Below are 21,284 nucleotides of genomic sequence, written 5' to 3'. Positions count from 1 at the left end.
GGGGGAAGTGTAGAGAACGGGTTTCTAGGATATATACCCTTTGGTCAGAAGATGATGCATGGAGGGGATTGGAACCATGGCAATGAAATGATATACGATGGAATGAATGTAAAACTAAAGTTCTCTCATGTAAACTATCATATAATTCACAATAAAACATTTTTTTTTAAATGAGGCTTGGTTACTGAGTTCCAATATACACTCAACCCCTGAGAAGTAGAGAGTTGGTTGATCCTGTAGAATATCACACTGTTCAGCTGTAACTGCTGAGGACTTACCTCCATTTTTATACTTTGTAGTGTTGTTTTCCTATAGTTGATTCACATCATGCATTCTTGTATCAGCTCCCTTTCCTGCTTTGATGTGCTTTTTCTAATATATTTGATATATTTGTTGTTGTTAAGTGCAGTTCAGTCAGATCTGACTCATATCGACCCTGTATAGGATTTCTAAAGGGTGACTTGTGGGTTTGAACTGTTGGTTTTGTGGTTAGCAGTACAGTGCTTATCCTACAGTGCCACACCAGGATTCCAAAGGTAACATGTTAGATTGTTTAAAAATACATAAAGCAAGAATAAATTGCTTCATATATACTGGAACATGATTAAACCTCAAAACATTATACTTAAACAAAAGACCGTATATTGTATCATTTCATTTTGGTGAAATCTCCAGAAAAGGCAAAATGTCTACAGAGACATCCCTTTGGGTGGTGCAAAGGAAGATTAATGCATCCTGCTGCTAACCAGAAGGTTGGAAGTTCGAGTCCACCAAAAAGCACATTACAAGGAAGTCTTAACTATAGGCCTCCAAACACCCTGCTAAACACAATTCTAATCTTAGGCACATGGGATCATCATGAGTTAGCTCCACACCTATTGGTTCTGGTTCTTGGTTCTACAAACAGAAAGCAGATTAGTAGTTGCCTGAGGCTAAGGATGGAAATGGGGAGGAACTGCAGTTGGACAAGAGGTTTCTTTTGGGGTCAGTGGAGATGTTCTAAAATTGGATTGTGCTGATAGTTATGCACAACTCTGTAAATGTACTAAAAATGATTGAATTTTATACATAAAATGGAAATTTTTTATGATCTGTGAGTTATATCTTAATAGCTGTTTAAGAAAATTAAATGGGTTCAGAACTCATTTTGGGAAGAGCTTTCTTTGTAAGTATAATTGTAGATGCTAATATAGTTGGTACATTTTAGTCCTACATAATCATCTAGATAAGTGGAATGGAAAATTAGTTAATGTAATTCATTTGCTAAGACCCATCATTGAAAGCTAACTTTCTTCCTCCCCAGGATATCATTAGGAGTTGGTTATTGAGGATAGGAATATGGTGCTAAGTATTATGATCTAAGTTTAAAGGATAGTGGTGGTAGTGGTGGTTGTGTTCCACTGAGTTCATTTTGACTCATAGCAGCTCTGTAGGGAGTTTCTGAGGCTGTTAATATTTATGGGAGCGGAAAGCCTCATCTTTCTCCTGTGAAGCGACTGGTAGATTTGAACTTTCAGTTAACAGCCCACCTTGCAATCCGCTACACTACCAGGGCTCCTTAAATTTACATATATATGTTAATTTTTTTTTTTAATATTATCAAGGCTTTCATGGCTATACACATACAGTTTTGAAAATCATATTTTTTTAAAAAGTATCTTTTTTTTCCCCCCTCAAGTTCCATCTATTCTGCCAGTGTGTTCTTGTTTTTATCTGTTTATAAGTAAGACTCAGTTTTCACCTTTGGAAAGGGGAATCTCGACTAGCGAATAGTGAAGAAAAGCATTGATGGGGATCAGTCATTTTAATCTGCCCTTTTAACCAAGTTGAGTACCATGACTTATGAATGAATGCTTGGACTTCAGGCTGTTTACCAGTTCTTTTTTATTTTTCAGCACTTTAATTTGGAGCTTTGAATGCCCACTGAACAGACGCTTGAGACCTGCAAGTTATCATCAGATCGTAGCAGAGCCACAGGCCTTTCCTTTGTCTGGGGAAGAGGTAGCCCATATACTGTGGAAATGAACGGGGAGCAACAGCTTGATGCAGGTATTGGTTTTGCTGAGCAGAATTTATTCTCTGGGGTGCAGAATTATATGTCTACCTATTTGATGTTGTTGAAGGCATGAGTTATCTTTCATCACCGTTGCTGCTCCTGGCAAAGAACTTGGCACTAGGGAGTCCTTACGGTGTTTGCTGAAAAAATAAATGACTTTTATGAACAGGCTTCTCTTCTTAAAATAACATTTTAATTTCGACAGTTATTTTCTAATGATTTAAAAGTAAAGATAGATTCCCAGGAAATTTGCAAAAATACAGTAATGACTGGTTCCATGTACTCATCACCTAGTTTCTCCCATTAGTTACATTGTTCAGTGATAGTGCAGTATCAACATTAGGAAATTGATATTGGTATAAAGTAGGTGTAGTTCTGTGTCATTTTATCACATGTGTAAATTCATGTAACCATCCTCAATGAAGATACAGAAATATTCCATCACCACAAAGAACTACCCTATATAGTCAGCGTCCTTCTCTCCATCATCTGTGACCACAGGCAAACATGAATCTGTTCTCTTCCTGTATAATTTTGACATTTCGGGAATGCCGCATAAATAGAATCACATTGCGTGTGACCTTTTGAGACTGTCTTTTTCCTTTTAAAATAATGCCCCTGAGATCTATGCAAGTTCTTTCACTCATCGGTAGTTTGTTCGTTTGTGTTACTGTGTAGCGTTCCATGGTTGTGCCATAGTTAGTATAGCCATTTAGTCTACATTTGGTTGTTTCCAGTTATTGGGTACTACAAATCAGGCTGCTGTGAACTACTGTCTACATAAGATTGCATTTTTCTCAGATAAATCCCCAGAAGTATGATTGCTGGGTCATATGGTAAACATAAGGTTAGTAAAGAAATTGCCGAATTATTTTTCAGATTGTCTGTGCCATTTTACGATCTCACTAGAAATGTAGGAAAGGTCCAGTTTCTTCTCAACCCTACTGTTATTGATATTGTCACTATGTTTTATTTTAGTCATTCTTCTAGGTGTGTAGTTAGCCTATTACCCTCTTAGAGTAGACAATTCATTGATTTTTTTTTTTTTTTTTTAATATTCAGATGTTGTACAACCAGTGTCACTGTCTAATTCCAGAACATTACATCACACCAAATAGAAATCATTACCAGTCAGTCTCCATTTTCTACTCTATTCAGCCCCTGGTAACTATTATCATTCTGTTTCAATAGAATTACCTATTCTGCACTAGTATCTAAGTGGAATCATAGTAATTTGTGATTTTTTATGTCTGGCTTTTTTCACTTAGTACAAAGTTTTTGAGGTTCATTCTTGTAGTATTCATTCATGCAGTATTTCACTCCCTTTTTTATTTTTTTTTTAAAAAAACTTTTATTGTGAATTCAGTGAAGGTTTTCAGAGCAGATCATCAGTTTTACATTCAGCAAAATCATATGTTTTGCTTCATTACAATGATTGTTATCCTTTCCACGTACCATCAGTTAACAATATTTAACCTCCATTCTCTTTAACTCTTGGATTCTTCCGTGTGTTGCCTGTTACCTTCATCTTTTCTTCTGCCATCCTCCCTCTTGTTATATATTGCCTGCCCTGTTACCCATATTAACAAGTGTTTGTTCTCTAGCATATGAATAATTTTCCCTCCCCTACACCCCCAGCAACCATCATCATCAAATGTTTCTTTTATCAAGATAACCTTTTCTTAGCTTTTTACAACAGTAGTCTCATACAATCTTTTTGTCGTTTTGTGATTATCTGATTTCACTCAGCATAACGTTCTCCAGGTTCATCCGTGTTGTGAGGTGTTTTGCTCATTTTTCTGTAATGTTGTGTAGCATTCCGTTGTGTGTATTTCCAACTTGTTTAACCATTCTTACGTTGATGGGCACTTAGGTTTCCTCAGTCTTTTTGATGTGTCTCAGCATATTGAAGGATCCTATTTTCATTTCTGGTCTGCTACTCTCTATCTCGTGACTGTGCATTTAGTCCATTTTACATTCAGTATAATTATTGATAAATATGACTCAACTGCTGTTGTTTTGCTGTGTGTACTTTTAGGTGCTACTTTGTTCCATATAATTTTCTGCGTTGAGTTCATTTTGTTTGTGGGTTTTTCTTTTCATTTTCATTTCTGTTGTGTTCATGTTTACTAAATCTTCCTGATTTTCCTCTTTATTTATTTTGATGGGAAGGTGTATTAATTTTATTTTAGAATACCTTGTAATTTATTAATTTTTCTCCTTGTTTAAAATAGTCTGTTTTATCTTGAATTCTGCTTGACTTCCTTGCCATTTGAAGTTCAGTATCTACGTTACTCCTTCTTTTTGCTTGTAGTTGACTTCTTTATAAATTGTTATCTCTGGCTCCCTGTTTTCAGTCTTACAGGTTTGTTTTGCTTAAAATACTTCTATATCTGGATAGAGTTCTGGGTGGTGTTGTCATATGTGGTAATCTCTGCTATTGTTGGTTCTCAGTCCAAAGAGCAACCTTTAGCATTTTTTGCAAAGTTGGTCTGGGCATTACAAATTCCTTTAATTTCTGTTTATCTGGAAATGTCTTAATTTTTCTGTCATCTTTGAGGTGCAGCTTTGCTGGTGACATGATTCTTGGCTAGCAGTTTTTTTCTTTCAGAGTTTTATATACGTCATCCCATTGCCTTCTTGCCTGCTTAGTTTCTGCTAAGAAATCTGATCTTAGTCTTACTGGTTCTCCTTTGTAGGTAACTTTTCATTTTTCCCAAGCTGCTCTCAGGATTCTTTCATTGTGTTTGATTTTGGAAAGTTTGCTTATGATATGTTTTGGTGATTTTCTGTTAGGATGGTATCCTGTTTGGGGTTTGTTCCACTTCTTAAATGCTTAGTTTCTCAACCTTCATGATGTTAGGCAAGTTTTTTTTAACAACACTTAGACAATTTTATCCATGCTTTTTATTGTCTCTTCCTGTTCTGGAATTCTGATCCACTTTTTTTTTTTTTAATGTTTTATTGTGAGTTATATGATAGTTTACATGAGAGAACCTCAGTTCCATATTCATTCCATCATATATCATTACATTGCCATGGTTCCAATCCCCTTCCCACCAAAGGGCATATCCTAAAAGCCCGTGCTCTACACTCCCCACTCCCCCCTCAGTCTTCGGCCCACAATTCCTCTCCCTCTCTGGATCCAAAGTCCCCAGCCGCTTCATCCCTCCATGTCATCATCTCTGTCTCCATCTCAGGCATCCCCGGTTCTCTGGGTGGGGTCCCGTTCTTGGCTCTTATCTGTTGGTGTTCCCAGAGACTTCGGCTCCTAGACTGGAGAAATAATCGCCCTCTTCCTTGTTACAAAACATCTACCCTTGCATTTCCAACACTCACAATCCATCTTGATAACCATTATTCGCTACAGTATCGCACGTAACCCATCTGTGTTTCATTTCATCAGCTCCACCTAGACAAATTGGATAATACTCATTGGTAATTCTGCCTTCCTCCATGCCCCCTAGTTCTAGGTTCCCTCTTGAAAGCTTGTAAGCCAGTCACATCTTGCCTTTGTAGTCCCTCCCTCCCCATTTGGGTAGCCAATGTCCAAGTTGCCCCTCTCTGTCTACTCTGTGTGTGGAGGGGGTGGGAATGTTTCTTGCTGTAAGGATTTGTTGCCTCTTTTGTGTCACTGCATTCGCATGCATAGGTTAAGTTCATCAGCTTGGATCAACTCAAACCCCCCCCCCCCCTTTTCTTCTCCTGGTGGAGCTCTGATCATCCAGTCATCTGGTCTCAGTCACGTAGGTGTCATCTGCAAGTGTCGGTGTTCTTGTGTACATGCCCTCTCTTCCCATCAGCTGGCAGCTCCATTCTCCATTCGAGTCCTCCGTGGCCACGTCACTGACTCTGGGCCCAGGAGTCCTCGGGTCTCCTCGCACTGCTTGCCAATCAGGTCCCCAGCCAGGTCCACAGAAGCCCTCTGAATATTGTGAGGCTTAGCTCGCCGCTTCATTGCTGCCTTTAGCCCATTTCTCCTCAATGGTGATGCGTGTGTTTACTAATCCGAGTGTGCATTTCCACCGAGTCTCAGTTTTGGTGGGGAGGGGGGCCTGATCCACTTAAGTTATTCCTCTGCACGGTGTTCCATGTAACTCTTAGGCTTTCTTCAGATTTTTTTATTCTGATTGTTTTCCTATCATGCTAGTATTGAGAGGTTTGTCTTAAAACTCACTGGTCCAGTCAAAAGTTATATGTTGAGTTTTCAGCTGTGCAGGAGTTGGCACCCTATAAGATTTCCAAGACTGACAATCTTTATAGAAGCAAAATGCTACATCTTTCTCTTTTGGAACGGCTGGTGGGTTTGAACCACTGGCCTTTCAGTTAACAATCAAATGCTTAACCACTGTGACACTAGGGCTCCTTTGCAGCCATCATTTATTTCATGATCATCTTGCCCCATCCTAGATCAGTTGGAGCCCCTCAAATTGCCCCCTGTGTTCTTTTGATAAGATGTAATTCAGCCTCTTACTTTCTGGTGCAATAAGGTTCCCAGATACCTCTTGAGCGTTTTCTGTCCCAGATTTGCAGTAAGCCATTTTTTTGAGGCGCTCTCTTTCTTTTTTAGTGGATATGGTATTTTGAGATCATAATCTGCATTCTGAGGTGCTCAGGGATACTAGGTTGTCATTCTTTTTAGGCCTTATCCATAGGCACAGCTAAAAAATGCACATATTTTGAAGTGACAAGAGAATCATGATTTTATATTAATGTTTATAATTTTAAATAGTACAATTTTAATTCCTGTGATTTTATGCTCCTATTTCTTGTCTTTTAGGTAAAGTCTTGATTTTTAATGATACTGACATCATTACGTATTTTTACCCTCTGGTATACCTATAATTGTTTCAAAATACCAATACCAGGATTCCAAATATCAAAAGCTAACTGTGCAGTTTGAGATTTCATTTAGTGTGTATATTTTTGTCCACCAGCAGTTAGACTCATTTGTTTCAATTCACAGACATTTTTCTTCCTGTTTGTGTTTCTAAATTGTGTAAAGTAACTACATAGCTTCAAAGTTAAAATTATATAAGGAGGGTACATTCCTTCTTCAACCTGACACTATGTCTTTTTTTCTCTCCATATACAGTACTTTTGTTACTTTTAAATATATTTTTCCATCACTCATTTAAAAAAATATAAACAAATATGAATATCTGACTATAAATACTAGTATTTCTGGCTTCACACTCCCCTTACTCCCCTATCTTAAAGAAAACGTAGGAATAAGATGAAAACTGCTCTGTAGTTCACTGTTTTCACTTAATAGATTTGGAGATAGACTTCATTTCTCTTTATAGTTGTACAGTATTGCATTGTGTGGATGTACCATAATGTATTCAACTAGCTTCCTCTTGATTGATAATTGAGTTGTTTCCAGTCTTGGTATTACAGTACTGGGGCATGAAGAACCTTGTACATATGTCTATCTGTATTTTTGCCAGCATATCTTTGAGATAGATTCCTAGAAATGGGATTGCTGGATCAGAAGGTAAATACATATGTAATTCTGCTAGATATTGCCAACTTTTCCTCCAGAAGTGTTATATCGTTTTATGTTAACCTGTTTTCAAAGAACTGCCTTGTTGTCAAACTTTGGAATCCCCCCCCCCACCATCTGATACATGAGTAGTTTTGCCTTTTTCTTATTATGAGTCAACTTACTCATCTTTTCATGTGTTTAAGGACAGTCTGCACTTGTTTTTTTAAAAAACTGTGCTTTCATATATGTTGCTCATTTTTCCATCAGATCATAGTCTTAGTAGTTTTCCATATATGAGTGATTTTAGTCCTTAATTCATCATTTTTATTGCTTATTTTAAAATTAGCAAGCTGTTTGAGAGACTGGAGTCCTTGCTAAGCACCATGAATACCCAGCTCCATTTTGTTTTATTAATAGAAATGGCCTTTCTACTCCCTGTGCTTCTAGGATGCTCTCTATACAGTCTTTGTTAGTTTGCTGTATTTCTAGTGAACATTTTTAAATACGTAAAAATATATGGAAAACGATATAATGAATACCTGTGCACACACAATAAAGACTTGATAGTTATTTATTTCCATTTTCTGAAAAGAAATAAAACATAATGTAGACAGACTTCGGATTATTACTAAGATCCATTCTTAGGCATGTCATTAAGTTGAATCTGTAGATAAGTTGTAGCAGGTGCATACAGTCTTTGCGTAGTGCAAGAAAAGGCTCGAAGATGAGGTTTTCTTGGAAACCCTATAAAGGGTTGCTGTGGGTTGGAACCGATTCAATGGCACTTCACAACAACAACATAGTATTATTTTACTGTTGTTGTTGTTGTGTGCCATGGAGTCGGTTCCAACTCATAGCGACCCTGCATAGGGTTTCTGAGGCTGTAAATCTTTATGGGAGCAGAAAGCCTCATCTTTCTTCTGCGGAACAGCTGATAGTTTCCAACTGCTGACCATGAGATTAGCAGCCCGATTCGTAACCACTACGCTACCAGAGCTAATTTATCTATTCTCCTAATGATTCTATCCAGTCTGTTACTATTACAAATATAACTGTAGTGAACATTCTTGTATTTGTCTCCCGATGTTGATGTGAAGCCTGGGTTTCCTTTGGGTGTAATTATTCCTCAACTATTTGTTGAGAATTTACTGTATGCCAGACATTATTCTGGACAGTGGGGATACATCTGTGGCAAAACAAAGATCCTTGCCCTCTTATAGCTTAATGAAAATTGGGATTATAGAGTATTAGAATCTTGACTCATATAAGAAATATTTATTGTCTCTGCTATATACCAAAGTAGCCCTAGTGGCACTGTGAGTTAGAAACTGGAGTGCTAATCGCAAGGTAAGTGGTTCAAACCCAAAAGCTACTCTATGGGAGAATGATAAAGCTATCTGCTTTCTAGTAAAGATTCATAGTTTCAGAAACCCTTTATCAGGATCACAATGAGTCAGAATTGACTCAATAGTAGTGTATTTGGTTTTTCCTTTTTATTGTATACAAAGAACGTAAGAATCTTAAGTGATAGATAGCAAGAATAATCAAAAGAAAATTCCTGTCTGCATGGAGCTCATGATCTAATTGTTGTTGTTAGGTGCCTTTGAGTTGGTTTGAAACACTGCCCAGTCCTGTGCCATCCTTACAGTTATTGTTAAGCTTGATCCCATTGCTGCTGCCACTGTGTCAGTCCATCTCATTGAGGGTTTTCCTCTTTTTCATTGACCCTCTACTCTGCCTAGCATGATATCCTTCCAGGGACTGGTCCCTCCTGATAACATGTCCAAAGTATGAAAGAGAAAGTCACGCCTTCCTGGCTTCTCAGGAGCATTCTGGCTGTGTTCTTTCAACAGAGATTTATTTGTTTTTCTGGCATTCCATGGTGCTTTTAATATTCTTCTCCAACACCATAACTCAAATGCATCAATTCTCCTGTGGTCTTCTTTATTCATTGTCCAATTTCCACATGCATATGTGATATTGAAAATAACATGGCTTTGGTCAGGCACACCTTAGTCCTCAGACTGACATCTTTGCTCTTGAACACTTTAAAGAGGTCTTTTGTGGCAGATTTGCGTAATGCAATGCGTTGTTTAATTTCTTTGCTGCTTTGATGAGTGTTGATTATGGAGCTAAGCAAAATGAAGTCTTTGACAATGTCAATCTTTTCTCCATTTATATGGATGTTGTTTATTATCCCAGTGGTGAGGATTTTTGTTTTCTTTACATTGAGATGCAGTCCATAAGGAAGGCTGTGGTCTTTGATCTTTATCAGTAAGTATTGGAAGTGCTCTTGGCTTTCAGCAAGCAAGGGTGTATCATTTGCATGTTGCAGGTTGTTAGTGAGTCTCCCTCCAATCCTGACGCCACATTCTGCTTCATATAACCTAACTTCTCAGATTGTTTGCTTAGTGTACAGATTGAATAAGTATGGTGAAAGAATACAACCCTGGTGCACAATTTTCCTAATTTTAAGCCGTTCTGTGATCTCATGGAAGAGATAAATAGCCATATGGTACAGTGTCAAGTAGGAGTGAATGCTATGAAGAAAGTGAAAACAGGGCCCTGGAATTTCTAATTTAGGTGGGTGCTGATGAAAGGACCTTTTGAAGAGGTGACATTTGAGTAGAGACTTACATGAAATGAAGGAGTCAGCTACTTTAGGGGATGAGTCTTTGAGGAAGCAGTAATTATGGAAGCATGATTAGATAAGAATGACAAGGAACTTTGTCACCTGAGTGTCATGAGCCACAAGAGTCTGGTTGGGAATGAGGTGGAAGGGTAGATACCCAGGGGGGTCAGATCATGCAGGACCTTGGCAGTCTCCTAAGGATTTTAGATTTATGTTAAGTGTGACAGAAAGATTAAAACTTAAGGTTAGGCCTTTGACTAGAGAGGTAACACTAGACATAGTAAGAAGTTAATATATTTGAGATGTTTTAAAGGTTCTACCTACCAAATATTCTAATGGATTGGATGTAAGGTATTGTAACAATCGAGCCCTACTTCTCTGATATCAATTATTAGGAAATCAGTGCCGTTTATCCACTTCTCACACCAACTGAGAGAAATAATTAAATTCTTCTCTGTTAAGTTTTAAAACCAACTGCGTAATGCAGTATTTCTCACCTTTACCAAAGCTAGGTCCTCAAAACCAAAACCCACTGCCATCGTATTGCTGCCTACAGGACAGGGTAAAACTGCCCCCATAAGGTGTCCGAGATTGTAAAGCTTTACAGAGGCTGACCGCCACATCTCCCGCAGATCCGATGGTGGTTTTGGACCACCAGTCTTTCAATTAGCAGCCTGATGCTTAACCCACAATGTTACCAAGGGCCTCTTCTAGCTAGGTCAGTCATCTAGATTGCTGAAGACTTTAGACAGCTGCTACAAATTCAGAAGTTTCTCACTATGTATTGAGGATCCATCTGTAAATTTGGGAGTTCCTCCGGTCCTCCCTCAGTTAGGACCTGCTGGCTAAAAATTTGAGGGTTTTCTCTACCCTCTCAGTATACCAACTGTAACCTCAGGAGTTACTAAGTCCCTCTTCAAAGTTCAGTAATTTGGTAGAAGGCTCTTAGCTCACAAAAATTATTCATACTTACCATTACAGTTTTATTATAGCAAAAAGAATATAAATAAAGGGAACATGGAGCAAGTTTGAGAGGGTTTCTAATGCGAAGCTTCTGTTTCTTAAAACGGGACTTGCTAATGCCACTTATGAGTTCTGGTGTGGCGCTGTGGGTTAATGCGCCAGACTTCAAAGTCGGTTGAGCTGCAAGGTTGGCAGTTCAAGCTCACCAGCTGCTCCTTGGAAACCCTATAAAGGGTTGCTTTGGGTCGGCACTGACTCGATGGCACTTAACAACAATAACAACAATGCCACTGTAGGATAAGCGCTGAACAGAAGGTCAGTGGTTCAAACTCACCATCCACTCCTCAGAGACCTTGTACAGGGTTGCTATGAATTGGAACCGATTCCATGATACTTAATAACAACAATAGCCTGTCACCACAGACATTGATAGCATATCACTAACCAGGAAGCCCATGGAGCTTTTAATGTCTAGTGTGTTTATTGAGGACCCATCACGTAGGCATGATTGAATTGTGCCCCACCCTTCACTGAGATCAGCTGATAACACATGGTGTATTTTTCAGATATGACCAGCCTCTACCTGAGTTATCTCAGTCACTTAACCTAACCTGTTATGTGTATGTGGTTTGGAGTCCTCTTTTAAAAAACCTTAACAGTGGGGAAATGTCAAGATTTTAGAGGTTCTCTCTCAGGAACCAAGGACAAAGACTAAATTCTTTGGGTAAATTTAACCCTATAGGTTTAGAAGAAAATAATAAAATCAAGGTCAATTTCACTTTTTTTTGATTGAAACAAAATTTTCCTAATAGAGCCATTTACCCAATTGGATAATATTAAGACAGATCATGGAATCCTGGTGTGGCACTGTAGGGTAAGCATGGGACTGCTAACTGCAGGTTGGTGGTTCAAACCCTCCAGCTGCTCCTCAAAAATCCTATGAAGGAGATAGGGTTGAAAATTTAAGTTTGACATACCTATCTATACCTATTAAACACATGGCATTTAAATACTAGATTATAGTTTTAAATGATTGCAGTAGTTTGCACTCACAGCAACTTCATGTGATACATTTGGGTAAGCTCCAAATGGGACCCTAGCAGGAGACAACTTGCCAGTACTATGCTATTGAGATTCATTGAAAATCAGTGCATTAAGGGAACCTATCGTTTAAAAAGAACTCTTAATTCTTTTGTGTAAAATCAATCAATTTACCAGGAGATGAAACCCGGTAAAATAGGTGTACTTTTGTATGCTTTTTACAGTGAGTTTTCCTTGATTGGGTTCACTTGTTAATTTGTTTTTGTTTTTGTTTTATTCTAGATACTGGATCAGGTGTGGAGGAAGTGGAATTAAGCTGGGAAGATTATCTAGAAGACACAGGGTCCACAGCAGTTCCTTATGGGTCCTTTAAGCATGTAAGCAATAATATACTGTTTTATTGGTTTTGTCCCTTCCCTTTGAATCTTATGGCATCATTAGCAAATTTAGAGTTACTTAAAGTTGGGACACTTTAAAGAATTAGGATGATTTTCTCTTTTCTCTTGCTCTAATAGGGAAACTTGACTTATTCTGCAGTCCTTATTAGTTTTTTATGTTTTCTGCCACTCAGTGTAGGGCTTACCTTTTTTGACAATTCTTAGATATTCCTTTATTTTGTTAAAACAAAACAAAACAAATCCTCATAAATGGAAGAAAATTATTTATAGGATTTTATGTCTTGGTTTGCTCATTGGAAATAATTTCAATAATGTTATTTGCTTCCCCTCAGATGGCAAAACATCTTGCTCTTACAGCTTATGTGACTTGGGATTTTTAGATAATGGAGTAAAGTCATTCTCTGTGGAGGTGGTGCAGGACCAAGCTGTGTTTTGTTGTACTAGGGCCGCTGTGTGTCGGAACCTGCTCCATCGCACCTAAAAACAAGTTTGAAACAAAGGCTTGATAAGGAGGGAAGTCAGGGATAATAAAGGAATTACAGATAAACCAGATTTTCAGGAAGAAAGGATATGGTTGTTGTTGTTGTTATGTGCCGTGGAGTCGGTTCCAACTCATAGCTACCCTGTGCAGGGTTTCCGAGGCTATAAATCTTTACAAGAGCAGAAAGCCTCATCTTTCTTCTGCGGAACATCTGGTAGCTTAGAACTGTTGACCTTGTGGTTTACAGCCTGATTCGTAACCACTACGTTAAGAAAAAGGGTATGTTGTTGTGAACAGCCGTCAAGTCGGTTCCAACCCATAGCAACCCTGTATAGGGTTTCTGGGGAGCAACTGGTGAGATTGAACTGCTGACCTTGCAGTTCAAACGGCTTTGCAGTCTGACGCACTAACCCACAGAGCCACACCAATATTGTTGTTGCTGTTGTTAAGTACTGTAGAGTGGGTTTCGACTCATAGTGACCCTGCACAGGGTTTCTGAGACTGTAAATCTTTATGGGAGTAGAATGCCTCATCTTTCTCCTGCAGAACCACTGGTAGTTTTGAACTGCCGACCTTGAGATTAGCATCCTGATTCATAAGCACTACGTTACCAGAGCTCCTTAATATAGGAGAGTAAAAAGTCATCCTCATGGTGTATACCTGGTGATGGGACAGCACCCTACTTGGATCCTCTAGGTCAAAAACTTAAAGCTGAGGGAGGAAAGAATGCAAACCATATCAGTCCTAGGGTATAGGTGAAGATCTATTGTAGTGAGGGAAATAGAACAATTGAGAACTTTTTTCCCTGGGAGAGGTGTTAAGAATACATCCTGGACTTGAAAGTATTATTTGCTACAGCTGTAGAAGAGATCAAACCTCTCAGAAGTTCCTGCTATCAAGACCCGGGGACTTAAGAGCATGCCTAAGACTGAGAGATAGAACCTCAGCGAATACCCGTCCCCTTGTGCCCTTAACTACCAGGTTAGAAAGTATTAAGAGCAGCCTATTGCTGGGAAGTGGAAAGAGCATGGAGAGAGAGGAAGCTTCTCTACGAACAGAAACAAAGAGGGGACCTAAAGCTGAGGGTGAGACTGAACAAAATCCTCTGACAAAGGAAAGAAGCTACATCCTAAATACTATGAATGTAAAGTTACAAGTATTTGAAATCTGTGGAGCCCTGCGAATAATCATAGTAAAAATAACACCCAAATCCAGTTCCACTTTGATGAGAGTGTTTCAAACCTCTCCCCACTGCCCTATACAAAAAACCTAATAAATTAATAAACATCCATTTCCAAGCATAAATACTATTTACCTCAGTTCTACACAGAATCCTTAGCTTTCAAACAAAAATTATGAAGCATTAAAAACAAAAACAAAAAAACCGAGAAAAACAGCACATTGTTAAGAGGCTAGGACTTTGAACTGGTTCAGTGTGGCTGACAGAGTGTACGTGTTACATAGCGACACACCTCTTGGGTGTGAGATTTTGCTTGGTTTGTTGGGTAATCTATACCTGACCCAAGCCAACTCCTTACATTTAATAGATCTGAAATGAACTCTGGGGACAAGGCAGCAGGAGATGTAGGGGCACCTGCTAAGGCCATGTGGGCATTTATAGGAATTGCTGACTGAGGGGGCTGTTGTTAAGTTCCATTGAGTCCGTTCCAAAATATAGCGACCATGCATAGGGTTTCTGAGGAGCAGCTGGTGAGTTTGAACTGCCAACCTTGCAGTTCAAACCCAACATGAGGTTGAGTGCTTAGCCTGTTGTATGTACCACATCAGGACTGAGTCAAAATCTGACACGCAAGAGATTTGGTTGCTATGAAGTGAGTATGTTCCATTGATATGAACCATTTCTAATGGGTTTGGAGCCCTGTGTAAGACAAAGCAATCAATAAAGCCAGATTCAGATATGACCAAGATATTGGAACTGTTAAACAATTGGAAATTGCTATGATTAATATGTTAAAGACTCTAGAGGGGTAGGTGGGCAACGTGAAGGGATAGAAAGAGAATTTCAGCAGCAATGAAAGTTACTAGAAAGTATCAATGGAAATAACAGAAGTTAAAACTAATGTAATAGAGATAATAAATGCCTTTAACAGAATCATTGGAAGACTTGACACTGCTACGAAAAGGATCAACAAATGTTAGGTCAGTAGAAATTACCCAATCTGAAAAGCAAAGGTAAAATACGGTAGAGGAAACACAGAACAGCTGTGGGACAATATCAAGAAGTCTAACATATGTGTAATTGGAATTTCAGAAGGAAAAAGGGGTGAGGGAATAAGGAAAAGATATTTGAATAGATAACGGCAGCAAATTTTATAAAGGAAAGACATACCATAGATTCGAGAAACTCAAGAACTACAAAGCTGTGTAAATAGTAAATAAGCAAACAGCCAAAATTCATCCTGATAACATGATTTTACTGAAAACCAAAGATTAAGAGACTATCCTGAAGGTAGTTAGAGAAAAAAAAAGACACATTACATACAAAGGAGCAAAGATAATAATTATATCAAATTATGTAAGCCAACAGACAGTGGAGTGACATCATTAATGATGTGAAGCATATGTATGTTATTATTAAGTGCTGTTCCCATAGTGACCCTGTATAGGGTTTCCAAGGAGCAACTGCTGAGTTTGATCTGTTGACCTTGTGCTTGTGGTTCAAACTGACCTTGAAGTCCAGTGCTTATGCTACAGCGCCACACCAGGACTCCATATGTTGTTGTTATGTGCCATAGAGTTGGTTCCGACTCATAGCGACCCTGTACAGGGTTTCTGAGGCTGTAAATCTTTATGGGAGCAGAAAGCCTCATCTTCCTTCCACGGAGCAGCTGGTAGTTTCGAACTGATGACCCTGAGGTTAGCAGCCAATTTGTAACCACTATGCTGCCAGAGCTCCTAGGACTCCATATATATATATATATATTTCACTGGTTTTGCTTCTCCTAAGGTATGTGGTGTCTGTGTGTGTGTATATGTTGTTGTTATTGTTGTTATGTACCGTGGAGTTGGTTCCAACTCATAGCGACCCTGTACAGGGTTTCCGAAGCTATAAATCTTTAAGGGAGCAGAAAGCTCATCTTTGTTCCACTGAGCAGCTGGTAGTTTTAAACTGCTGAGGTTAGCAGCCCGACTCGTACCACTATGCTACCAGAACTCCTGTGAGGCTAGACCAAGGTCCTAGTATTTCAGGCCACACCTACACCAGTGAGAGCATGTGTCCTGAATAGTACACCAGGAAGATCTGTCCTATTTCCTTCAGAGGCAGAGATGGGAACCCTTCTAGTATATAGGAGCATTGTGGGTCAGCTAGAACTGCATTCTCTAGCTGCCTCATATGGAGGGAGAAAGGTGGGAACAGTGAAAGAAGAGATTTTTTTTTTCATAGACACACATAGAGGTTTCTGTCAAGGAAATGACTTACACAGTTGTACATGTGGGCAGATTTCAAGTCCATGAGTCAGATGTCAGGCTGGAAGCTTCTCCAGACTCATGTAGCTGCAAGGGCTGATGAACCCAAGATTGGGTCACCCAGATGGCAGGCTTCTGATTGCAGAGGTGAATGAATCTAAGGTCAGCAGACAATGTGACTGCCTCCTGGCTCAAGTCCAAAGAGCTGGAGGTCAGATAGCAGGCCAGATAACAGGCCAGACTCTGCAAAAAGCAAATAAGGTTTACCTGAATATCTATTATATTGGAAGTAGGAAAAGCCTCAAGGAAACTTCCTTTCAGTTGATTGACTGCTTTTAACAGATGTCTTCATCATTACATTATATTAGATCTCATCATGGACAATTACTACACCTTACTTGCTCAGCCTCTGAGAAGCCTGGTAATACAGCCTGAACTATCATATCACATAATTGTTGAGGGTGGGGTGGGGTGGGAATCTGTGCATAATTCCATACACACAAACTTCTTCTAAAAATGAAGCCAAAATAAATATTTTTCAGGAAAATAAAAACGGAGAGGTTTAGTTACCAGGAGACCTACCCTGCCAAAAAATATTAAAGGAAAAGGTGTTGAGAAGGTGGCATTATGAGCAGATAAAAAGTCCAACCCTTTGCTCAGTAATACCAAGAAAAGCACCTAAATGTCTGCATTCAGCCCTGTAAGAACGCTCCCTGGAAATGTAAAGGAAAACAGCAAGGAAACTGAAAAAGGATACAAATGAGTTTCCAGTTACAGGAAAATGTATTATTTCACTGTCCCCACTTTTCTCCCTCCTTAAGGTAGCTAGAGGCTGTAGTTCTAGCTCACCCACAATGCTTCTGCGTACTAAGAAGAGCCCCCATCTCTGCCTATGAAGGAAATAGGCATATCTGTTCTCACTGGTGTGGGTGTGGTCTGAAGTACTGGGGCCTTGGTCTGGCCTCATAGAGCACATAGAGCAAGGGAGAGAGCACTAAGAAAGGACTAAGGTTACATTGATCAATGGGAGTTTCTAGGTTGAATTGGGAACTGCCTTAGTATGGAAAGCTTGGTCTGGCCTAATCAGAGATCTTCTAGGGTGCAGGAGGGAGCAGTTAGAAAAGTTTGATTATGTCCACTAAATGTTTTGTGCAGAAATGAGTGCTTTTGAAAATATGGGAGAATTGAGAAAGCTAACACAAAAATTCAACAAAAAAAAATCAAGCACACTAAGGAACTTGGAATGATGGCCCATTCAGAACAACCAGGCAAAGGGAAAGAGATCATACCATCTCTTTGGAAGTCCAGATAATGAACAATTTAGAAGAGTACAATGCAACAATATTAAGCAGACTTAAACGAATCGAACTAAAATAAAACACGGGGGTGGAGAGGTGGGGGGTAGGAGGGGGTGGTACATGAACAGAATGAGAACATAAATAAGTAGACAGTTTACAAAGAAGCCAAAAATAGATACTGGAACTAACAGTTATAATAACGGAAATAAACATTCATTGATAGGACTTAGCAGAATTGAACTGACAGAAAAAACAACAACAGTGAACTAGAGGATAAGAATAAAGATAATCCATAAAGATTACTTCCTTTGTGAGTCTGAGGCAGTTCTTCCCTTTTCCATAGGATTACCACGTGTTGGAATTGACTCGATAGCATTGAGTTTTTATGTGTATATTTAACATATAGCATATGACATACATATGTACATGCATGCTTATACTTTCCTCTTATATGTTGTTAAATGCTGATGAGTCAGTTTTGATTGATTGTGACTTTGTGTAGGGTTTCCAGTGAGCGGCTGGTGGGTTTGAACCACTGACCTTGTTAGCAGTTTAGTGCTTATCTGCAGCACCGCGCCAGGACTCCTTGTCTGTTCATAAGAGGGGGAAAATTTCCTGGAAAAATGGAACTAAAAGACAGGAATTTTTTCACAAACTTTTGAAACACTTTTGTTTGTATGTGTATGACTATCCATCTGTCAGACATCATGAGCTCATTCTAGTTCCTCTGATTATAAGCCAACACCACAGGGTTCATTCTAGTCTTCCCTTTTTCTTATTTGTAACTTATTCTTCCAACAGTAAGAACTACCTGGCCCTTATTACCCACAAAATATGTATGTCCTTAATTTTAGTATACAGAATTGGTAACCTGTACCTTTGTCACCATACAATTTATTATTTAAGTTTTGGGACACACTTGAGAGATGAGAACATTGTTAATTACTTAAGGATAATAGGTAAAAGGTGAATACCAACAGCTTTAGGCAAAGTAGAAAGTGTGGCTACCTATAATATGGTCCCATTGTACTAATTTACTATCATTTTAATTTATTTTTGCCCCTTCCCATTTTCATAAATTTTCTTTTGAATGGTCTAGAAACGACTCTTGAAAATTTAATGTGTTGACACTGTTAAAATGGTGAACATTTCGTTATTTATATGTCTAAGAAATTTTTTTATTGTAATCATAATTGACTGCTTAAGTGAAAGTATTGAGTTTTGTTAAATTTCATTTTCTTCAGTGCTAGATGGAACAGAGAAATTTTATACCTCTGTTCTGTTTGGATCATTCCTATAAGTTAGAATTGGAATTGCTCAGGTTTCCCTTGAGTAGATAAGAAAATAGTACTGCAGTGAGGACATTAGAATTGTTAGGTATTAAAAAAGAGGATTAGCCAAAGAAATATTTGAGATACTGATCTGATGGCTAATGACATTTGCCTGTTCAGGTGGACACACGCTTGCAGAATGGATTTGCTCCTGGGATGAAATTGGAGGTGGCTGTTAAGGCAGATCCTGAAACCTACTGGGTTGCCACCATCATTACCACCTGTGAGCAGTTGCTCCTCCTTCGCTATGACGGCTATGGAGAGGACCGGAAAGCTGACTTCTGGTGTGATATCAGGAAGACTGACCTCTACCCCATTGGGTGGTGTGAGCAGAACAAGAAGACCCTTGAAGCCCCAGAAGGTCATAAAATACTTCCTACCAAGACATGATGGTGATATTGCTATAGGAAAATTTTGGCTGTCCACAGTCTTGAGATTCTCAGTCAGTTAAGCATATAGATTTATTTAACTTCTTTTGTTGACAATTTGAAATGAAAGTATTTATTAAAAACAATGCATGTTTCCCATTTGTTAAAGCTGTTTATGAGTTCTGTAAAGCCTCAGGCTTTATCCTAAGGAATGTCAATTGCCTAGCATCCTATAAGATAGACTATGAGGGCTGGTTGACTTTGTGCACATTGGGCCAGATTGCTGTGCTGTTGTTGATTCTGTTTCTGCTGTTACTGCCCTTCCTCTTCTCACTACCAAGCACTTTGGCCCCTCTGAGCTGCTGTAGTGAACCAAGTTAAGCTTTCTTTCTGAAAGGAGTCTGCTAGGAGTAAAATCCAAATTAAGCTTGACAGAGATAATAAGGGAAAATAAAGAGAAAGGATCACATTGAAAGGGGAAGAGAGATTTAAAAAATACCTGGATACCTTTTTCTAAACTCCTTATTTTGACATAATTTCAGATATACAGAAATTGCAAGAATAATATAGAAAATTCCTAGAAACTGTTTGCCAAAATGTTAACATTTTACTACATTTAGATGTGTCCTTTTCTCTCTCCACACGTTTTTTAAAATCAGCTATATACATGTTGCCCTTTTATTTGTAAATAATTATATTCCTAAAAACAGGGACATTCATAAGCATAGTACAATATAAAAATCAGGAAATTAGCTTTGATATAATATTAATGTGGCACTGTTGGATAAGTACTATACTGTTAACTACAAGGTCGGTAGTTCAAACCTACCAGCTGCTCCTTGCAAAGTCTATACAGAGACTCTGTAAGTTGGAACTGACTGAACAGTACTTAACAACGTCAGTAATACTAATATTTAATCTACAGACTTTATTCCATTTTTATTAGTTGTCCCAATACATTTTTATACTAAATGAAAATTTGGTGTCATGCATTACATTCAGTTGTTCAAATTTCCTTTAATCTGAAACAGTCACTTAGACTTTATCTTTCATGACTTTGATATTTTTGGAGGATACAGTATGTTCTATTTCTTTTCCTGGTCAAGCACCACAGCCAGGCATTGCATTTGGTTGTCTCTTTAGTCTTCTTAACTTTTCTTTCTTGATCTTGACATTTTTGAATAGTACAAGCCAGTTATTTATTTTTTTAAATGTTTTATTGTGAACTATGTGCTAGTTTACATGGGAGAACATTAGCTTTACATTCATCCTATCGTATATCATTTCATTGCCATGATTACAATCCCCTCAGTGCATCATCAAACAACCAAAGGGTATAAACCCTGCTGCAAGCCTTACCCCCTGGTCGTTAGCACACAGCCCCTCTCCCTCTCTGGGTCTAAAGTCCCCAGCTGCTTCATCTCCGCAAGTCATTGTCTCTGCCTCCATCTCAGGCATCACCCTGCTTCTCTGGGTAGGGTCCCACTCTCCGCTTTTCTTTCTTGAAGGTCCCAGGGACCTCCACTCCTAGACTGCAAAGTCAATCACTCTCCTCCTTTTACTACCAAATGTTTACTTTTATATTTCCTACCTTCACAATCAGTCCTGATAACAATTATTCACTATTGTATCACAAGAGACCTAGCTGCATCTCCTTTCATCAGCCCTGCTCAGACAGATTGGATACTATTTACTGGAGATTCTACCTTCTTCCACGCCCTCTAGATCTAGGCTCCCTCTTGAAAGCTTGTAAGCCAGTCACTTCTTGCCTTTGTAACCCCCCATTTTGGGTTGCCAAT

At 38.7% G+C, this 21,284-nt stretch overlaps 1 protein-coding gene across 1 annotated transcript in view; it reads left to right on the top strand.

The window, feature by feature from the left end:
- Window positions 1-21,284, top strand: part of SFMBT1 (Scm-like with four mbt domains 1) — a 217,504-nt gene that overhangs the window by 132,922 nt on the left and 63,298 nt on the right. Inside the window, exons 2-4 of the mRNA XM_006876036.1 lie at window positions 1,896-2,049; window positions 12,463-12,557; window positions 19,238-19,478. Of these exons, the coding sequence (XP_006876098.1) occupies window positions 1,917-2,049; window positions 12,463-12,557; window positions 19,238-19,478 (469 nt within the window). The 5' untranslated portion in view covers window positions 1,896-1,916. The remainder of the gene's footprint in view (window positions 1-1,895; window positions 2,050-12,462; window positions 12,558-19,237; window positions 19,479-21,284) is intronic.

The sequence above is a fragment of the Chrysochloris asiatica genome, unplaced genomic scaffold (assembly GCF_000296735.1).
Source record: "Chrysochloris asiatica unplaced genomic scaffold, ChrAsi1.0 scaffold00350, whole genome shotgun sequence".
Taxonomy (NCBI): domain Eukaryota; kingdom Metazoa; phylum Chordata; class Mammalia; order Afrosoricida; family Chrysochloridae; genus Chrysochloris; species Chrysochloris asiatica.
The sequence above is the reverse complement of the archived record's forward strand: the minus strand, read 5'-3'. Positions and strand labels throughout refer to the sequence as shown.